At 48.4% G+C, this 17,447-nt stretch overlaps 2 protein-coding genes across 4 annotated transcripts in view; one reads left to right on the top strand and one right to left on the bottom strand.

The window, feature by feature from the left end:
- ASTN2 (astrotactin 2) overlaps window positions 1–17,447 on the bottom strand; it is a 1,028,625-nt gene that overhangs the window by 224,175 nt on the left and 787,003 nt on the right. The window lies entirely within an intron of this gene.
- TRIM32 (tripartite motif containing 32) lies at window positions 14,486–16,447 on the top strand. Its single transcript, XM_068974605.1, has one exon. It carries the CDS (start codon window positions 14,486–14,488, stop codon window positions 16,445–16,447), a length of 1,962 nt encoding a protein of 653 aa, XP_068830706.1.

A 17,447-nucleotide genomic window follows, 5' to 3' on the forward strand; every position in this document is an offset into this window, starting at 1 on the left:
GTGTGTGCTGGCCGCTCAGTCGTGTCCGACTTCCTTGTGACCCCATGGACTGTAGCCCACCAGGCTCCTCTGTCCATGGAATTCTCCAGGCAATAATACTGGAGTAGGTTGCCATGCCCTTCTCCAGGGGATCGTCCTGACCCAGGGAGTGAACCCAGGTTTCCTGAATTGCAGGCAGATTGTTTGTCGACTCAGCCACTAGGGGAGCCCCTTTGTCATAACAGTAATAATAATAATGACAATAACAGCTATTGTTCACAGAGCTCTAACTCGGGTAGGGCTCTAAAAACTTTAGCTCTATTAAATCACCTACCATTTATAACATCAGTATGAGGTGTATGTGTGCTTAGTCGCTCAGTCATGTCCAACTCTGCAACCCCATAGACTGTAGCCCACCAGGCTCCTCTGTCCATGGGGATTCTCTAGGCAAGAACACTGGAGTGGGTTGCCATGCCTTCCTCCAGGGGCTCTTCCCAACCCAGGGATTGAACCCGCATCTCATGTCTCCTGCATTGGCAGGCAGGTTCTTTACCAACAATGCCACCTACTACTATTATTCCCATTTTGCAGAGGTTGAAAATTAAGTACAGAAAGGCTAGGTAAGTTTTCCAAGGTTACCCAGTTTGTCAGTTGCAGCAAATTTCCAAACATCACATCAAATCACTTAATCTATCCCCCAAAATGACCTTTCAGATGGGTGGAATTGGGGTTCCAACCCAGGTTTGTCTGACTCTGAAGCCCTCTGCTGCACATGGACTTAATAAGCAAACCTAATAATAATAAATGCAATGCAATGAATATTACTGAACATTAGGAAGTGTCATAATAAGAAAGTACTTAACATCCGCATCTTATTTTGTTCCCAACAATGCTGTGAGTTAGCCATTGTTATCACTATTTTAAAGAGAATAAATGAGAGGTTAAACTGCAGATCGTCTTATAAATGCAGAAAACAGTACTTAGCTGATAAGGGGCTGTTATCAGTTAAATTGTGTCCTCCCTCCCCCCAAAAAAAGATATCCTGAAATCCTAACCTCCAGAATGTCAGTATCTGACTATTTAAAAATAAGGTTGTTGCAGAGGAATTAGTTAAGATGAAGTCACCCTGGAGTTTTAATTGGGTAACGTGGAGATCATAATCTAATAGGACAGGTGTCCCTATAAGAAGACACAGATGTGAATAAAAATGTTGCCTGCTGCATCAATAGACAAAGGATATTGTAGCCATCAGGTCAGCAGTTGTTGCTGACCACCTCCAACTACGCACCCTGAGGGGATTCAGGATAGACAAAAGTAGGCTACTGGCCCTAGACAGTTCAGGTGCAAATCCAAGGAATGCTTTCAATGAACCCAGATTCTCATATCTTCCCATACATAAAAGAGCAGTAAATTCACTAACTCAAATCTCTGATTTTCTTTAACCATAATCTTTTGATGTTCCGACTATCTGGAGTTTGTTGCAAAGCTGCTATCTATCCTGGTTCCTCCCTTCTTGTGAGCAGCCCTCAGAGCTATCGGAGACACTGTCTTCTGAGCTTCAGTCCTGATTGTTAGCCAAGTAAAATAAAATTCTCAACTTTTAGGCTGTGCATTTTTTTCTTCGTTTTTTTTTTTCAGTCAACAGAGGTCCACACAAGAGAATGCCATGTAAAGACAGAGACACACAGGGGGGAAAAATGACCATATGAAGCTGGAGGCTGAGACTGGAGTTTTGTTACCATGAACCAAGGAACACCTGGGGTCACCAGAAGCTGGAAGAGAAACGTGAGGACCCTCCCTAGAGTTCAGAGAACGTCTTGCCCCACTGCCACGCTGAATTCAGACTTCTAGCCTCTGGAACAGTGAGGGAATACATTTCCCTGTTTCACCCCACCCAGTTTGTGATTCTTTGTTACAACAGCCCAAGGAAACTGGTACAAGTGGTATGAATGTTAAATGAAAAAAAAAGAAAAGTTATGGTAAAATGCTGAATAAAGTACTCCAGATACAGTATTTTTAAAATGTCTCTGTATGTGGAAAACTAATAATGTGTCAAGGATATGCGAAGCCAGAAGATTAAAATAAATGCATTTCCCTGGGGTGTTTATTTTACTTACAGATTTTTGTGGGAAGAAGGTAATTAATTTAACTTGTGAGTAATTTAAACATTTTTTAAGGCAAACAGTTTTTTTTGTTTGTTTTGTTTAAGAGAAAAGAAAGGTTTTTGTTGTTTGCTTTTCCAACACATAATTGGATTACACCCCCAGACTGTCAGGAGTACCATTAGCTCCTCTCTATGATAGGAGAAGTTCAGTTCAGTCGCTCAGTTGTGTCCAACTCTTTGCGACCCCATGAATCGCAGCAAGCCAGACCTCCCTGTCCATCACCAACTCCCGGAGTTCACTCAGACTCACGTCCATCGAGTCAGTGATGCCATCCAGCCATCTCATCCTCTGTCATCCCCTTCTCCTCCTGCCCTCAATCCCTCCCAGCATCAGTCTTTTCCAACGAGTTAACTCTTCACATGAGGTGGCCAAAGTATTGGAGTTTCAGCTTTAGCATCATTCCTTCCAAAGAACACCCAGGATGATAGGGGAAAGGTCAGTATAAAAATAGGATGAGTGCTGAATTGAGACTATGGGCTTGCAACTGTGATTTTCATCAAATAGGGTGCTAACTCCCCACCTGGTCTAAGGAGGAGGTATAGGTGAGGTCTCAACTCTCTCATCTCCCCTACCTGCAACACAGTGGCTGGTAGAATAGCAGGCTTCTGTCCAGAGAGGCTCCTTCTCATTTTGGTGAAACCTGCTGCCCTAAGTCTCCAACATGGAAGAAACCCAGGGCAGAGGGCAGTCCCTCATTTTCACTGGCAATGCTGCTCAGAAAGACTCATCTGAGTGTCTTTGCCTTAACAGGACCAAGCTCTATGGTCATGACAAGCAACTGCCCCGCTTTCCTTGAATAACTGAGAAATGGAATGTGTGCTTAGTCGCTCAGTTGTGTTCGACTCTTTGAGACCCCATGGACTGTAGCCCACTAGGCTCCTCTGTCCATGGGATTCTCCAGTCAAGAATACTGGAGTGGATAGCCATGTCCTCCTCTAGGGCATCTTCCCAACCCAGGAATCCAACCCAGGTCTCCCACACTGCAGGCAGATCCTTAGGGTCTGAGCCACCAGGGAAACTTGAGAAATGGAATCTCGCCTGCCGTATCAGTAAACAAGGATGTCACAGTTATCGGTGACTGCAGCCCTCCAATATGAGTTGGTGAGCCCTAAGGGCACTCAGGAAGGAGAAGAATACATGCCCTCTAAGATCCATCAGGCTGCAGTCACTCCCTACCATGAGCCCCAAGGGAGCTCAGGAGGTGAAACACAGGATACTGGCTCAATAGCTGAGACGCACACGAAAGGGGTGATTTCAGTGAGTTCAGACTCTTGCATCTTCCCAGGCTTGCTGTTTTGTTTCGGTTTAATCGCCTGGTCCTGACTGACTCTTTGTGACTCCATGGACTCATGCAAGTCCACCAGGATCTTCTGTCCATGGGATTCTCCAGGTAAGAATACTGTAGTGGGTTGCCATTTTCCTCTCCATCCCATGTATAGAAAAGCTCTAAATTCCTTAACTTGGGGTATCTGGTTTTGTTTGATTGCTAATAATCTTTTGATGTTCAGACTACATGCCCTTTGCCGTAAAACTTCTATGTAACCTGGCTCTTCCTCTCCCCTCTTAGAGGAAGTTCATTCAGGATCTCTTGAGATACTGTCTCCTGGGCCTGAAGTCCTAAAAGTTCACACCAAATAAAATATAGCTCTCAATTTTTAGGTTGTGAATATTTTTAAAGTTGACATTTCTAAATATCACTTATCTCTGTTGAGGCTTAAAAACAAAACTTACTTAATAAAATAGAAAGATAGCTGGTCTGAGTAGTCTTTGGACAGAGGTTTATAGCATGTCATGGGCCTAACTGGCCTTGGTTTGTATTCCAGCCCTGTTCCTTCCCAGAAGGTGACTGTAGACAAGTCATTTAATCTTGCTGAGCATCGGTTGCTTCTTTTGTAAGATAAAGTAACTGATGCCTACTTGAATCATTGTTTAGAAGATTAACTGTGACATAGGACAATATCTGTGGAGTGCCTGGTATATTGCTGCTGTTCAAAAAATAGTCCATTCTTATATGATTGACCCCACTCAGTTATTTTGCAGCTAAAATAACTCTAGGTTAGATGGGATGTGATTTGCCTAAGGTCACATTTCTGAGTCTGACTCACTCAGCAACTTCTACGTGCTGGACGCAGTGCTAATAGATATGACAACAAACAGGCATTGTCCTTCAGGGAGATCACAGCCGACTGGTGACAATCGCAGGGAAGTGGGTAATTAAAGCCCAACCTGGTATATGCTTTGCGAGAAATCATCAACTTGCAATTACTTGCTGAGCATGCTGTGAGCATACCCTTAATTAAATGCAAACCACTATATATTAATAACCGCAGTTAATCCTACAGCAAATGTCATTTTCACTTAGAAATAAAGAATTGGGCAGAGAGATTAATCATGTTTAAGAGGCAGGGTTCTCAGAATCAGGTTCCAATCTGGGCTTTATGCTTGTGAGTATGGGGCCGTGTTATTTTAATCACCTGGGCATCAGTTGTTCACCTCACAGGGTCACTGGGAAGATTAAGTGAACTGTGCATGTGAAGGGTTTGATGGCAGCACAACACTTAGGTTATTGTTTGTGGTTGTTGCCTTCTCATTGTGAAGAGTCACTTTACCTACCCTGGATGTCAAATCCAAGCCCATCCTCCTTCCAACCTCTTCCTATTCCTAAGCCATACTGTATAGTCACCCACAGGGACCTGTGGTGGTAGCAGTAGTGGTTTACTTGCTAAGTCGTGTCTGACTCTTGCAACCCCATGGACTGTAGCCTACAAGGCTCCTCTGTCCCTCAGATTTCCCAGGCTAGAATACTGGAGTGGGTTGCCATTTCCTCTCCAGGGGATTCTCCAGGGGATCCTCCGAACCCAGGGATTGAACCTGTCTCTCCTGCATGGCAGGAGGAGTTTTTACCGCTGAGCTGCCGGGGATTATAGCTGACCCCAAACTATCCAGGGGCTACAGGTCCTCACCAGCCAACAGGCTAGACTGTTTTTCACCTGTGAAGACTTTTCCCTTTTCTGGCTGCCCAAAAACTAGACTTGGGTTTAGGTTCCTGGGAAGCTTCAATCTGCAGGGATAGATTGCAGAGAGTGTTCCTACCTCTACTTCCCCTGTCGGCCTCCCAGCTGAGCAGGAGTAGGAATCCTTCATAAAGGCAATTTGCTCATCAGATAAGCTTATCTCTAGGCTGCACTGTGTCACTGGGAGAAGGGCCCAGAAGCACTATGGTTCTAAGCGCAGCCAGGTTCTGTGCTTGCCCCAGAGTGAACGTGTGAACGTTGTAGTCTTTCCTTGGCCCATTTCTCAGATGGCAAAGCTGAGGTGGAGAGAGGTCTTTCTGAGAGATGCCAAGGCTTGGTTGAGGACCACTCCTGGCAGTTTCGGTTTAGCGAAGGGGTTGGCACAGACTGCACTCAGACACACGAGTTCCGGTTTAGCTCCCGACTTTCTGAGTGAACTTGGGCCTCGGTTTCTTCAACCGTACAACGGGGACAGAAAGCTGAAATGCATGTCCTCAAGACACCTAGCTCCTTGCGGCTGGTTAGCTCACCGCTACCTGGTCGTTGGACCGCGAGCTCGGGTCCGCCCGCCTACAACCCCCAGCATGCCTTGGGGTGGGCGGGGTGCAGTGACGGACAGGCAGCTCTACGAATTGGCGCCCGCAGAAAGGGCTCACGTTGGCGCGTGCGCAGAGGGCGGTGGGCCGGTGGGCTGGCAGCGGCGGACGCGTCGGAGCCGCGGGCGGTCAGGTAGGGGGCGGGATGGAGGGTGGGGGATGCGGGACCGCGGCCGGAGTCGCGGGCGGTGGCCGAGCGGCGCGACGGTGGGCTGTGACGGCGTGCAGCGGTCGGTCCACGCCAGAATGGCAGAGCCTGGGGGACCGGATCTGAGGGGCAGGACCGTGGTGGGTGTATGTGGGAGGGGCGCCGGGGGTGGGTTGCTAGATGCAGGTTCGGGGCGAACTCGAGGGGGCTGAGGACCTCGGAGGAGATGGAGCCCAGGAGGGGAGCGAGGGGCTCCGAGATTCGCGGTGCAGCATCTCGGGAGGTATGAGGTAATGTGGGGCCCTGAGGGGAGACGGGTGCAGTATCTGAGAGATGGGAGGGATCAGGGGTGCAGAGTCTCGGCAGTATGAAGGGACTGGGGAGCCTCGATGAGATTCGGGGTGCAGAATCTCAGGTGGTTTGAGAGAGTCTGGGGGCAGTAGGCTTTGAGCGGGGTGAGATCTGAGATCAGAGGGAGCAGAGTCCGGGGCTAGTCTAATTGCCGAGGAGGAAGCGTTTTTTCCTCGAGTGGTATCTGAGGAAGATCGACGGGCTGAATTCTTGACGGGATCAGTGAGAAGCAAGATCTGTTAAGCAGGAAGAAGACGCTTGCCTGAGGTTTGAAGCGACACATGACATGGGTGGGGAAAAGAGGAAGGAGCAAGGTTTGGGGGTGGGGGGTGAGAAGGGGAGCAGGGTCCCTGATGGCACCCAGAGGGTGGGGGCTCAGACTGAGGGAGAGCACAGATCTGAGGTGTGGGATCGGGCGTTTAACTGCGATACAGGGCTGAAGGCTGCAGCGACTTGGAAAGAGATGAAAGGATCTTTGTCTGGGGGATTCTGGTACACATGAGGGAGGAGTTGGTGGGGGTTGCAATGAAGAGCCCCCAAGGCTGGGATTCTTCGGAGAGTTGAGAACAAGATTTAGCAAGGGTGGAACGGTGGGGTGGAGAGGTACTGGTTGGTCTGTAGAATTAAGAGACTGAATAGAGTTACAGATGGGTGTCTTGGATTGTGAAAGGAATTTTCCTGAAGTCTCTGCATAGGAAGCAAAGGGAGTTCTGGGGACCCAAAGACCTAGAAGCAATCTATGAAACTATCTGAGTGTGTGAAGTTTTGCAGAGTTCAGGGATTCAGCAAGAAAGTCGTCACTCTTTGCCATCAGGACTCCTGATGGAACCCGAGTTTCCCTGCAAGGGGCAGAATCTCACTTGTTAACCAGACATCCCTCATCATGTGGCTCAGCTGGTAAAGAATCTACCTGCAGTGCGGGAGGTCTGGGTTCCATCCCTGGGTTTGGAAGATCCCCTGGAGAAGGGAAAGGCTTCCCACTCCAGCACTGTGTCCTGGAGAATTTCATGGACTGTATAGTCGATGGGGTTGCCAAGAGTTGGACATGACTGAGTGACTCACTTCACCTCATCATGAAGCAGCCTCGGTGTGACTACTCATTCCACTCTGAACGTGGACCCACTGAAAATGGTTGGCTTCAGAGAAAAAGAGAATGGCCAGTCACAAAGCAGGAGACTATTCAAGGTCATCTGCCCAAGCTCCTCTTGGTGTGTCCCTCCAAGCTGTGGTGACAGAGAGTGTGCGAGACCTCCAGGGTATGAGTGGAACGTGAGGTCAGGTCTTATCTTCCTTATCAGTTACATAAGTAGATAGAATGAATTCTACAGAAGGGGCGTAACAGTGGCTCTGTGAATGAGGGGTTTGAACTGGGAGACAAGAAAAAGGGATAGCAGATGCATCGAGCATTTAGCCCTGTGCCAAGTTCGAAAGAAATGGTTCCTAACTGGCAGTGGTTTTGTCCCCCAGGGGGCATCTGACAATGTCTGGACACATTCTTGGTTGTCACTTTTGGGGTGTGGAATACTACCGGCCCCTAATAGGTAGACACCAGGAATACTATTAAACATACTACAGTGCACTGAACAGCCTCCACAACAAAAGCAGTATCTGGCCCAAAATGTCAACAGTGCCAAAGCGGAGGCACTCTGCTCTAGAGTCACATATCCTGGATTCAGATCTGAGCTCTCTCTTCCTGATTGTGTGATCTTGAGTGAGTTACTTAAACTCTTGGCTCTTCATCTGTAAAACGGGTTTAGTAACAGGACCTATGTCATAGATTACTGTGATGGTAATCTATAATGGAGTAAATGAGAATGCTTAGTGTTTGGTGCATAGTAAGTGCATACTGATTTCATAGTTTTTAACTTTCATATCTGCTTTCTTTACTCAGTTTTCATAACGGCCCTACCAGGCAAGCTACAGTATTCAGTTTTGCATGTAAGGAAACTAAGGCTAAGGCAGTGACTTGTCTAAGGTTCCATAGCTAGAGAGGGCAAAAGTAGGGTCATATTCAGATCTCTGTAACCTGGTATATTCTCTTTCCTTGCTTTTTCTTTGCTGGGACCTGCTCACTCTTTCATGAAAGGACTGCCCAGTCTGTATCACTATCAAATTGAACTCTAAAGGGAGTAAATCCATCCGACTAGGTAGGGAGTAGCCCTGGACTTTGTTCTTGATTTGCTCTTAGACCAGGACCCGTGGGTACATAAGGGGAGGGGCTTATCGTTGGCAGACAGGATGAGGTGCACGAAACTAGAGGATGAGGTACAGAGGCCATTAGCTAGAAAAATCACTTCATAGCAGGGGCCGCCGAGGCTGATGGCACCCATACTTTGGAAAGTAACTCCTGTTCTGAATGATCTCTGGTGGGCTTCTTTCCCTTGGGACAGAATAACGCCATTTGCTCTGTCAGGTCGAGGACTAGCTGCAGTTCAGAAACAGTAGGATGGCATCGGAAGACCAGAGGCTTAGCAGGAATATCCATGCAAACCCCTGATGAAGATTGTAATGGAAACTGAGTCAGTCCAGGAATCAGAGATCTGAAATCCAAAATCCTTCCTCTGCTGCTAATTTACTAGGTGTTCATGGGCAAGTACTTGCTCTTGTCAACATCAATCTCTTGAAAACACAAATAACTGCCATTTATTGGGTGTGTATTATCTCAGTTAATCCTGCCGATGGTCTTACTAACAGCCCAGGTGCTATTCTACATTTTACAGATGAAAAAATGAACAGGTTGAAGTATTTACCCAAGGCTCCATAGCAAATTGCAAAGCAGGGATGTGAGTCCAGATCTGTCTGACTCACAAGCTACATTATACTAGTTTTAGTAGGCAGGTGTTTGCAAAACTGAAGAGCCCTCTGGAGAGTGGTTGGTGGTCAGACGTTTCCCAGGCCCTTGAAGTGGGTCATTGTCCACACTTACTGACGTGCTGCCTCTGGGACTCTACCTCCCTTCGTTCCTTTGCGTAGAATAGTCAGATTTAAGAAGCCGTTCTTGGGTGTCTTTACCAACCTCTCAGCCAGAGTGCCTAGAGCTAATGGTAGTGTCATCAGCTAGAAAACTGTAATACATCTTTTGAATAGGTGTGTTTTTTATGGCTGGGAGTTGACACACCTGGATGTGAATCTTAGTTCTACTTACTAGCTTTGAGACCTTGGGCAGGTTGCTTTTCTTTTAGCCTAGTTTCCTTATTTAAAAAGAGAAATAACACATACGTCACGTAGTGATGACAAGAGGTAATTTGTAAAAAGTGCCTGACTTTCAGTGAATGGTGCTTTGGAAGGTAGCAATTATGAGAGGAAGCTGATGCCAGAAGGGGACTGAGTAGCTTTGCCAAATCTGTGAACCTAAGCAGCCCCCTCCAGTCTTCCCCAAGTTCCCCTCCCCTCCTGTACCTTTCCAGGATCCGCTTCCTGATCCTTTCATCAAAACCTCATGATTAAATGGGTGTGTGTTATATGCAGAGAAAGGAGCTCAGACTTGAGTGGGTTGAGATGAATTGGAAGTTCCCCAAAAAGACTGCTGACTTTCCCCTTGTCCTAAATTCCTTGCATCACCCGAAGATGCAGAAATCCTTTCTCAGTCCTACAGTTTTTGAGGACAGTAAGACAGACAAGTGTTTCCCAGCAGACTCCATTATTGATTTAGCCTGCCTTTGACCTGCTTTGACTAGAGTTTTCTTTCCCAGAGACACGTCCGTCTGGGTGGTTTTGTGTGTCCCAGACAGGTGCAGCTGTGGGGTCATGCTTGCATTTCCCTAGAAGTACCTACTTGTGGAGTTTATCTTAGCTGTTGGCAGGTACCTTAAATGCCCTGAGTAATCTGACATTCAGAATCCTCTCCCCTCTACAGAACTGGGTGAGTGTCGGATGAACACCTCACTGACTTTCTTAACATCAGCCCTGCTAGCCACTCCTGGAGAATGACCGTTATGCACTTCACTTGATAAGCACTCGATTCAAGCTGGAGGAATAAATAAGGTTTATAAAGCTGTCATGAAATGTGAAAGCCTTGCAAAAAACCCAAACCAGGGGAGCATATCAGTAACAGGGTGAACTTTTATGTCCTGTCAGAGAAAGTGCAGGTAGTTTCACATGTTTTCTAGTTTCCGTGTGAAGAGCTCTGTTCCTGTTTTTGCTCAAAATTGTATCCCCCGTGTTTTCATGGAGCTGGACTCATAGTATGTGCTCAGTGAAGATCTGTTGTTTAATTAATTGCTGAAAGTCCTCCAGTTTTGTTCATAGCTTAAGTCCCCCAAGGGGCTAACAGAAGTATATCAGAATAGACACTATCTTATGGTAGGGATTCAAGCACTGGATGGAGATTTGAAGGTCATCTCTAATCCTTTGATTCTCAGATCAGTGAAAACAATCTCCAGGGAAGGTTCAGAATTTTAATTTTTGAAATGTATTATCCGATATCTTGGGTACTGTCGCCTTTTGAAAAGTGCCTATTCATTCTTTCTCACTGGCTGGCAGCCACTGCCGCTGCTCCTGCTGCTACTAAAAAACTATTATTTTTTGCATAGTTAATTGTGTACCCCTCTTGGTATTTTCTGCACAAGGGAAGCTGTGAATTCACATGCCCATCAGTTTCTGACATGGATAGTGTCCTCAAATCAAATTCCTTCAGAGCTGAACAGTTCATTAGCAATCTTTATGTGCCTTCACCGGAGAAGGCGATGGCACCCGACTCCAATACTTTTGCCTGGAAAATCCCATGGATGGAGCAGCCTGGTAGGCTGTAGTCCATGGGGTTGCTGAGGGTCAGACATGACTGAGCGACTTCACTTTCACTTTTCACTTTCATGCATTGGAGAAGGAAATGGCAACCCACTCCAGTGTTCTTGCCTGGAGAATCCCAGGGACGGGGGAGCCTGGTGGGCTGCTGTCTATGGGGTCGCACAGAGTTGGACACGACTGAAGTGACTTAGCAGCAGCAGCAGCAGTATGTGCCTTTATATGCCATAAGAGTAAAGATTCTTCATCCTTTCCAATGCAGTTTGTAAACTGAATGCTTTGCTCATCCTGGTGCTAATGTTAATAGTGTTCTGATTGTTACTAAAATTACGATACAGAGCAATTTTTCACCTCATATCTACCAGTTTCCAGGCTAAACACTTTATATGCATTATCCCTAATTATCACAATAACCTGCTTATAAAGCAAGAAAACAGGTTTAGTGAGGTTAAATAACTTGCCTCCTGGCCCACAACTTGTAAATGACATGCTGATTTGATCCCAGTTCTGTCTGACTTCAAGGTTCATGGGTTTTTGTTATTATTCTGCTCCCCTTGTTATTTATATCATGGACTGGGAAAGGCTACTGGTGCCAAAAGCAGCCAGGGTTTGACTGCAGAATTTTCCTGAGTCTTAGGGCAGCTGGAACAAAAACAGCTTAAGGGGTAGATTCTCATCTGGTGCTGAATCAGAGCTAGGCGAGTATCACTATGAAGTGCGCAGTATGAATCAGGAGATCAAAGAAATTAGTGGGGGGCGGGGTAAGCTGAGGTGAGATGAAGTGACAGTGATGGGTCAGGAGTTGACAGTACAAAGTGCGCAACAGGAAATGCATTCGTCGTATCAGGAAGGCAGCCAGAATTATAAATAACAGGTTGAGGATTCGTTCTGATTGGTCTTAGATTTCACAGCTGGCAGAAAATGGGCCGCTAATTTAAAGACTTGGGATGATAAGATAGTTCCTTTCATAGGTACATTTTTCAAGGGAAACTGAGTTCAAATTGACTTCCCATCTGAATTCCTTTTGGTTTTAACCAGGTGTATCCTTCTAGAAGAGAGGAGCCATATCTGCATGTCACATAGCTGCGTATCAGACGAGGCTCCTGCTAAAAGCAGTGTTCTCAAGTTCCCAAGACACGGTTCAGGCCTTTTTCAGGTCTGAGGCTATCTCCATGCCTGATGCTTTAGTGATGGGACTTCATGCTTCCTGGCAAAGCATGGCAGCTTTAGGAAAGGAATCCTTGATGTTCTCTTCTGCCTCAGAGAGCCTGGTGGAGCTGCAGACAGCTGAGATATTTTGGGACATAGACGTGGGCATAGTAAATTCATTTTTTTTTTAAGTGGATGGCTTGAAGAGGGAGGCAAGAAGCTTTTTAATTGAAGGAGGTGGTATGATATTTCAGAAAACTGGAGAAAGAATGTGCTGGTATTTTTACAAGTTGGCAGACTTGTTTAATTAGCTGATCTGCAGTGCCAGTTCTGAGAAGAACAGATGTCCCCGTGCATTGTGAGGTAGCAGCTCTGGATCCAGATACCAAATGTTGCCCTCAGTCTGTTGTCCCAGGTGATGAGAGAGCAAGCTGAAGCTATTGGTTTGGAATTGAGGGTGTTTGCATAGATCCTGAGTTGAGGTTTCTATCCGTATGTCTATACTATAGCACCCAGACCCATGACATTTACGTCTTTAGCATTCACAGCTTCAGATGTTCACATGAGACCTTTTAGGTTCATGACAGGTGGTAATGTGTTATTTTTGTTGAGGCATGTATTTGAGTTGTAATAAGGTTGCCCGGCTGGTGTGTGGGAGCGGGTCACTCAACTAATAAATCAATCTAACCCATTCTATGGCAGCTAAACCTCATTCTTTATTAATTGTGGAGAAAATTATATGCTATAAGGCAGCATTTCTCAGAGTATGGTCCAGAGACCAACGTTAATAACTGTTACGTGACAGGAAAAGAAAAAGCTTGAAGTAATGTTGGGTTAAACAAAGGTATCAGTTCTGCATGCTTTCCCCATGTTTGCACCATGTGACCCTGAGTCAGTTTTTCTGAGCCTTAGCTTCCTCATCTGTAAAATATGGTAATAAAAATAGTACCTGCATCCCAGGGTCATTATGAAGATTAAATGAGATTAAGTGTATGGAGCATCTGGGCCTTCCCAGGTGGCACAGTGGTAACAAATCTGCCTGCCAATGCAGGAGTCGCAGGTTCGATCCCTGGGTTGGGAAGATCCCTTAAAGGAGGAAATAGCAACCAGCTCCAGTATTCTCGCCAGGAACGTTCCACGGACAGAGGAACCTGGCGAGCTATAGCCCGTGGGGTCGCAGAGTGAGACAGGACTGAGCACCTGGGTGCACACACAGATAATGGAGCATCTAGCCTGATGTCTAGCATATAGTAGGCACTAGATGTATACTCTTTCTCTTCCAGTAGAAGGGAAATAGGATTTAAGGGAGGTTGGATAGAGCTTAGACAAATGGTTCTGGCCGCTCCTAAATATCTGTCGGACTGTGATGCAAAGCTAAATACGGGGGACAATTTGTAATACGTATTTCCACCCAGACTCCTCTATGGGTGGAGAAAGAATTGATGCCATTTGCAAAGCTTTCCTCAGCATTGCCTCTAAAACCAAGCTAGCTTCTGCTCTTCCTCCTTGACGGTTGACCATCTGCAGATCACAAGACTGCACAGGTGCAGCTGTAGGATTTGCATTTAAGAAGGGCTGGATTTATCCTTGCGCTTCACCTTGCTGGAATTATTCATTCCACTTCTGGGGTATAAATTGACACTGGCATAAGGCTGCAGAGCACTGGGATGTCTGTGGTTCTACTTCAGGAGCATATGTGGGTGGAGGAGGCTGGGAGAATTCATGGCGCTGTACTGCTTGGGGGGCGGGGGTGGGTGGGTGTGTTTCAGACCAAAAATAAACTGTCCTGATAAGCCACTACCATTTCTCAGATCATCCAGGCTTGAGTCTCTGGCCTTCTTAGCTCCACCTCTTCCCACCCCAGTCCACACTAACAAATCTTAGTGATCCTACTTAGGCATATTGCTCAAAGGCATCTTCTTTCCATTTCCACAACCTGCTCCCTAGTTCAGGCTGCCCGGAACCTTTGCCAGGCAGTTTTGCAGTATCTTCCAAACTAGTTTCTCTCCCTTTTCCCTGACTCCATTCAACCTGTGATCATATCAGTTCCCTGCTCCAAAACATGCACTGTTTCTCTATGTTCATCAGAAGGAAGTTCCACAGTCTCATTTTGGCTCTGAAGACTCCTTATAATCATTCCCCAGTCTGCCCTTCCACGCCAGTCAGCGACTGAATAAGTGATGGTCACGATCCCACTACATGTTTCTTGAGTGAATGAACTCACAGAGGCAGGGGAATAATGGCTTCTTTTTCTCTTTAGCAGGGTTTGTCCCTCCAGAGCATGAACGCTCAGCCGTTCAATCCCGGGTGGTGCTAGCAGGCCCCTTGGAAAGAAGAGTCATGGCTGCAGCCGCAGCCTCTCACCTGAACCTGGATGCGCTGCGAGAAGTGCTGGAATGCCCCATCTGCATGGAGTCCTTCACGGAGGAGCAGCTGCGGCCCAAACTCCTGCACTGCGGCCACACCATCTGCTGCCAGTGCCTGGAGAAGCTCCTGGCCAGCAGCATCAACGGCGTCCGCTGTCCCTTTTGCAGCAAGATCACCCTCATCACCAGCCTGGCGCAGCTGACCGACAACCTGACGGTGCTGAAGATCATCGACAAGACGGGGCTCAGCGAGGCGGTGGGGCTGCTCATGTGCCGCTCCTGCGGACGGCGGCTGCCGCGGCAGTTCTGCCAGAGCTGCGGTGTGGTGGTGTGCGAGCCGTGCCGGGAGGCGGAGCACCCGCCGCCGGGGCACTGCACGCTCCCGGTCAAAGAGGCCGCGGAGGAGCGGCGGCGGGACTTCGGACGGAAGTTGGCTCGTCTGCGGGAGCTCACGGGAGAGCTGCAGCGGCGGAAGGTGGCCTTGGAAGGCGTCTCCAAGGACCTTCAGGCCCGGTATAGGGCGGTCCTCCAGGAGTACGGACACGAGGAACGCAGGGTTCAGGAAGAGCTAGCTCGCTCCCGGAAGTTCTTCACGGGCTCGCTGGCCGAGGTGGAGAAGTCCAACAGTCAGGTGGTGGAGGAGCAGAGCTACCTGCTGAACATCGCCGAGGTGCAGGCCGTGTCCCGCTGCGACTACTTCCTGGCCAAGATCAAGCAGGCCGACGTGGCACTCCTGGAAGAGGCGGCCGACGAGGAGGAGCCCGAGTTCACGGCCAGCCTGCCCCGGGAGCTCACCCTGCAGGACGTGGAGCTCCTCAAGGTTGGCCACGTCGGTCCCCTCCACATCGGGCAGGCGGTCAAGAAGCCCCGGACGGTCAACATGGAAGACTCGTGGGCCATGGAGGCGGCGGCCTCTGCAGCCCCTTCCTCGGTTACATTCAGAGAGATGGACGTGAACCCTGAGGACGTGGGGGCCAGCCCGAGGGCCTCACCTGCCAAGCAGCGGGGTTCTGACCCGGCTGCCAACATCCAGCAGTGCCTCTTTCTCAGGAAGATGGGGGCCAAAGGCAGCACCCCGGGCATGTTCAACCTCCCGGTCAGTCTCTACGTGACCAGTCAAGGCGAGGTGCTGGTTGCTGACCGCGGCAACTACCGCATACAAGTCTTTACCCGAAAAGGCTTTCTGAAGGAAATCCGCCGCAGCTCCAGCGCCATGGATAGCTTTGTGCTGAGCTTCTTTGGGGCCGACCCGCCCAACCTCACTCCTCTGTCAGTGGCCATGAACTGCCACGGGCTGATCGGCGTGACTGACAGCTACGACAACTCGCTCAAGGTATACACCTTGGACGGCCACTGCGTGGCCTGTCACCGGAGCCAACTGAGCAAACCCTGGGGCATCACAGCCCTCCCATCCGGCCAGTTTGTGGTGACCGATGTGGAAGGTGGAAAGCTCTGGTGCTTCACGGTTGACCGAGGCGCGGGGGTGGTCAAATACAGCTGCCTCTGCAGCGCCGTTCGGCCCAAGTTTGTCGCCTGTGACGCTGAAGGCACCGTCTACTTCACCCAGGGCCTGGGTCTCAACCTGGAGAACTGGCAGAACGAGCACCACCTGGAGGGCGGCTTCTCCATCGGCTCTGTGGGCCCCGACGGGCAGCTGGGTCGTCAGATCAGCCACTTCTTCTCTGAGAATGAGGATTTCCGCTGCATCACGGGCATGTGTGTGGATGCCCGTGGTGATCTCATCGTGGCTGACAGCAGTCGCAAGGAAATCCTCCACTTCCCCAAGGGTGGGGGCTACAGTGTCCTTATTCGAGAGGGGCTCACCTGTCCGGTGGGCATTGCCCTCACTCCAAAGGGGCAGCTGCTGGTCCTGGACTGTTGGGATCACTGCATCAAGATTTACAGCTACCATCTGAGAAGATACTCTACCCCTTAGGGGCTGGGGAATGTCCGTTTCTTCTGCTCCCCAACCACCTGCCCTTCCCTTATCTCTTGGTTATTGGCGGTACTGTAGAGTAGACTTGGCCTGTGTCTTGACTCCAACTGGCTATTCCTAGAAGTTTAGAAGCTCTGACTTTTAGCGTTGTTGTTGTTTTAATTTGTATTCTTTCCTCTCAAAGTTTAGAGCTTTAACTAACAGATGCAGTAGCCCCCATAGGACACGTGATTTGAGGTTAGCTGACATTTGATTAGAACGTAGGCCCTTCCAAGGCTTCAGTAGAGAGCCTTCTGCCCCTGTATTTGAAATCATCCCTTGTATTGAGTCCTTGTTGATTCCCCCCCTTTCGGCTTTGGTAGCTCTGGTCCCTTCCTTCCTTCCTGTTCTAACATGCTCCATCGGTGGCGCTTTCCCTTTAACTTGCTGCATTCAGTGTGCACGCTGCACTGGGACCTACTTCACCTTTCCATGACACTTCAGACATCACACCCCTGTGACATGATGTCTCAGGTCTGACCGCCTGTACCAGTCTGAGAGACCGTTCGCTTACTGTCACCACGGGAGCTCCACACTCCCCACCGGGAAGCAGTACTTTCCTGCCTCTAGGGGTTTTGCGATATCTTGGATTGGTTTCTCATTTCAGGTATGACCAAAAATCCAGGGCAGAAAATGGAGCGACCCCCATTGGTTGGTGTTGAAGACTTTAGCCTGGGAATTGCTTGCCTTTTAAAGGAGCATGTGGATTGGAAAAGCTATGCCAAAGCACAGGAAGATGGAAATAAAAATAAATGCTACTATAGTCAGTAGACATTAATGAGTAGTCTCTAGAGCACATCCATTTTTCATATTAACCTCTCTCCACTGACCTGTGGTAGGAGCTGTCTGCGGAATTGTACAACACAGGCCAGGGCCAAGAAAGTGGGGAGGTGGACACATCTCATTTTCATTACTAAGACAAAACTGTTGGGTCCTCATTGTGCATTTTCCCCAAGTGAGT

This window comes from Capricornis sumatraensis, chromosome 6, assembly GCF_032405125.1.
Source record: "Capricornis sumatraensis isolate serow.1 chromosome 6, serow.2, whole genome shotgun sequence".
Classification (NCBI taxonomy): Eukaryota; Metazoa; Chordata; class Mammalia; order Artiodactyla; family Bovidae; genus Capricornis; species Capricornis sumatraensis.